The sequence below is a fragment of the Coturnix japonica genome, chromosome 2 (genome assembly GCF_001577835.2).
Source record: "Coturnix japonica isolate 7356 chromosome 2, Coturnix japonica 2.1, whole genome shotgun sequence".
Lineage (NCBI taxonomy): Eukaryota > Metazoa > Chordata > Aves > Galliformes > Phasianidae > Coturnix > Coturnix japonica.
In genome coordinates, this window is record NC_029517.1 from 134,755,639 (window position 1) to 134,759,307 (window position 3,669).

Sequence of the window (3,669 nt, forward strand, 5' to 3'; positions counted from 1 at the left end):
TATATGGGGTTATATGGGGGTATATGGGGTTATATGGGGGTATATGGGGTTATATGGGGTTATATGGGGTATATGGGGTTATATGGGGGTGTATGGGGTTATATGGGGGTATATGGGGTTATATGGGGTTATATGGGGGTATATGGGGTTATATGGGGTATATGGGATATTATGGGATATATGGGATACATGCGATATATGGGATATATGGGATATTATGGGATAGTATGGGATATATAAAATGTATGGGGTATATGAGGTATATGGAATATACGGGATATATGGGATGGGATATATGGGATATTATGGGATATATGGCATATATGGGATATATGGGATATATAGGATATATGGGATATTATGGTATATATGGGATATATGGTATATTATGGGGTATTATGGGATATATGGGATATTATGGGATGCACACCTTTAGTTCCTGCAGCTGCTGCTGCATGACGTCGGGGTCGGCTCCGATCAGGAACTCGTCGGCCATGCGCAGCTCCACCGCATCCAACCACTGCGACAGGCGCTGCAATGCAACCAATGGGGGCAATGGGGACTCAGTGGGGGCAAGGGGGAATCAGTGGGGTCATGGGGGGTTCAATGGGGTCATGGGGGGCTCAATGGGGTCATATGGAGCTCAATGGGGTCGAGAAGGAGTCAATGGGGTCATGGGGGGCTCAGTGGGGTCATATGGGGCTCAATGGGGTCGAGAAGGAGTCAATAAGGCCATGGGGGGCTCAGTGGGGTTATATGGGGCTCAGTGGGGTCGAGAAGGAGTCAATAAGGCCATGGAGGGCTCAATAGGGTCATATGGGGCTCAATGGGGTCGAGAAGGAGTCAATGGAGTCATGGGGGGCTCAATGGGGTCAAGAGGGAGTCAATGGGGTCATATGGGGCTCAATGGGGTCATGGGGGAGTCAATGGGGTCATGGGGGGCTCAATGGGGTCATAGGGGACTCAATGGGGTCGAGAAGGAGTCAATGGGGTCATGGGGGGCTCAATGGGGTCATAGGGGACTCAATGGGGTCATAGGGGAGTCAATGGGGTCATGGGGGGCTCAATGGGGTCATATGGGACTCAGTGGGCTCATGAGGGAGTCAATGGGGTCATAGGGGGCTCAATGGGGTCGAGAAGGAATCAATGGGGTCATGGGGGGCTCAATGGGGTCAAGAGAGAGTCAGTGGGGTCATGGGGGGCTCAATGGGGTCGAGAGGGAGTCAATGGGGTCATAGGGGGCTCAATGGGGTCATATGGAGCTCAATGGGGTCGAGAAGGAGTCAATGGGGTCATGGGGGGCTCAATGGGGTCATATGGAGCTCAATGGGGTCGAGAGGGAGTCAATGGGGTCATAGGGGGCTCAATGGGGTCATATGGAGCTCAATGGGGACATAGCCCCCCATAGACCCCAATTACCCCCATAACCCCCCATAGACCCATTCCCCCATACCCCCAAGCCCCCCATAGACCCATTACCCCCATAGCCCCCCATTATGCCCCCCATCGACCCCCATTAACCTCCCCATACCCCCCCCAAAGCCCCATGAGACCCATTACCCTCCCATAGCCCCCCATAGCCCCCCATAGACCCCCATTACCCCCCATACCCCCCCATAGCCCCCCATACGACCCCATGTACCCGCCCAGTAGCCCCCCCATAGCCCCCCATAGGACCCGGATTAACCCCCCATAGCCCCCCATAGACCCCATTACCCCCCATAGCCCCCCATAGCCCCCCATAGACCCCATTACCCCCCATAGCCCCCACAGAGCCCCCCATAGACCCCATTTACCCCCCATTAGCCCCCATAAGCCCCCCATTAGACCCATTACCCCCATATCCCCCCATAGCCCCCATTAGACCCCATTACCCCCCATTAGCCCCCATAGCCCCCCATAGACCCCCATTACCCCCCATATCCCCCCATAGCCCCCCATAGAACCCCATTAGCCCCTCATAGCCCCCATAGCCCCCATAGTACCCCATTTACCCCCATAGCCCCCCATAAGCCCCCCATTGACCCCATTACCCCCATAGCCCCCCATGCCCCCAAGACCCCATTACCCCCATGAGCCCCCCACTAGCCCCGCCACCTAGACCCCATACCCCCCATATCCCCCATGCATGGCCCCCCATTAGACCCCATTCACCCCCCATAGCCCCGCCATAGACCCCATTACCCCCATTAGCCCCCATAGCCCCATAAGGACCCCATTACCCCCCATTGCTCCCCATAGCCGCAACCATGCCCCCCCATTGCCCTCCATAGACCCCATTACCCCCCATGCCCCGCCCATTGTCTCCCCAATAGCACCCCAAAAGGCCCCCCATATCCCCATATCCCCCCATTACCCCATTGTGACGCTTGCCGGGCCGCAGCGTGCTCGTCGGGGGCGCGACCTGCACAAGGTTTGGCGCGCAGCTTGTGCGAGCGCCTGCAGGAAAACGCTTGTCTAGACAAGGAGAGACGGGCTACAGGGACAGCGTGACGGTGGGTACCGGGGGAAAATGGAGGGGGGCCCCCCACGTTAAACCTCCCCCCATTACACCCCATTAACCCATTACACCCCAATTAAACCCCTCTACCCCATTACACACCATTATACCCCATTAACCCCCATTACCCCATTACCCCAATACGCCTCATTACCCCATTACCCCAGATTACCCCATTACCCCATTAACCCCATTACCCCATTTCATCAAAACCCCCATTACCATACCGCATTACCACCATTACCCCATTACCCCATACCCCATTACCATACCCCATTGCACACCCATTTCTCCGCCCATTACCCCCAGTTACCCCCATTACCCCCTATTACCCCACTTACCCGCATTACCCCATTACCCCCATTACCCATTCACCCTAACCTCTACCCCATTTACCATCCCCGATTACCGCCCATTACCCCCTTTTACCCCATTACCCCTTATCCCGCCCAAATCCCAGCCATTACCCTCATTACCGCCATTACCCATTACCTCCCATTACCCCCATTACCGCCATTACCCCCGCCATTACCCCCATTACCCCTTACCCCCATTACCCCCTATTAACCCAATTACCACATTACCCCCATTACCCCCCTACCTTACCCGCCATTACCCCATTACCCCATTACCCACCCATTACCCCATTACCCCCATTAAACCGTCCCACCATTACCCATTCCCCATTACCCTCATTACCCCGATTACCCCATTCACCCCATGTACCCCATTACCCTACCCCATTACCCCCTATAACCCCATTACCCCATTACCCCATACCCCATTATCCCCCAATTACCCCCTTGTATTACCCTCCCATTACCCATTACCCCATTACCAGCCATTACCCCGCATTTACCCACTTACCCCATTACCCCCATTACCCCAATTACCCCCCATTTACCATCCATTCCTACCCATTACCGCCATTACCCCATTACCACAACCCCCATTGAACCCATTACCCATTGCACCCCATTAAACTGATTACACCCCATTACAGCCCCATGTGGCCCCCATTACCCCATTACCCCATTACCCCCATTATCCATTACCCCATTAACCCCATTACCCCATTACAACCATTACCCCATTAAACCCTCATTGCCCCCCATTACAACCATCTACCCCATTACCCCCATTGTCCCATTACCAATTACCGCCATTAC

General features: G+C 54.8%; 1 protein-coding gene across 1 annotated transcript in view; it reads right to left on the reverse strand.

Annotated features, from left to right (window-relative positions):
* The window catches only part of LOC107310649 (microtubule-actin cross-linking factor 1-like), a 51,650-nt gene that overhangs the window by 20,779 nt on the left and 27,202 nt on the right, over positions 1-3,669 (reverse strand). The window contains exon 14 of the mRNA XM_015856482.2: positions 431-532. Coding sequence (XP_015711968.2) covers positions 431-532 — 102 coding nt within the window. The remainder of the gene's footprint in view (positions 1-430; positions 533-3,669) is intronic.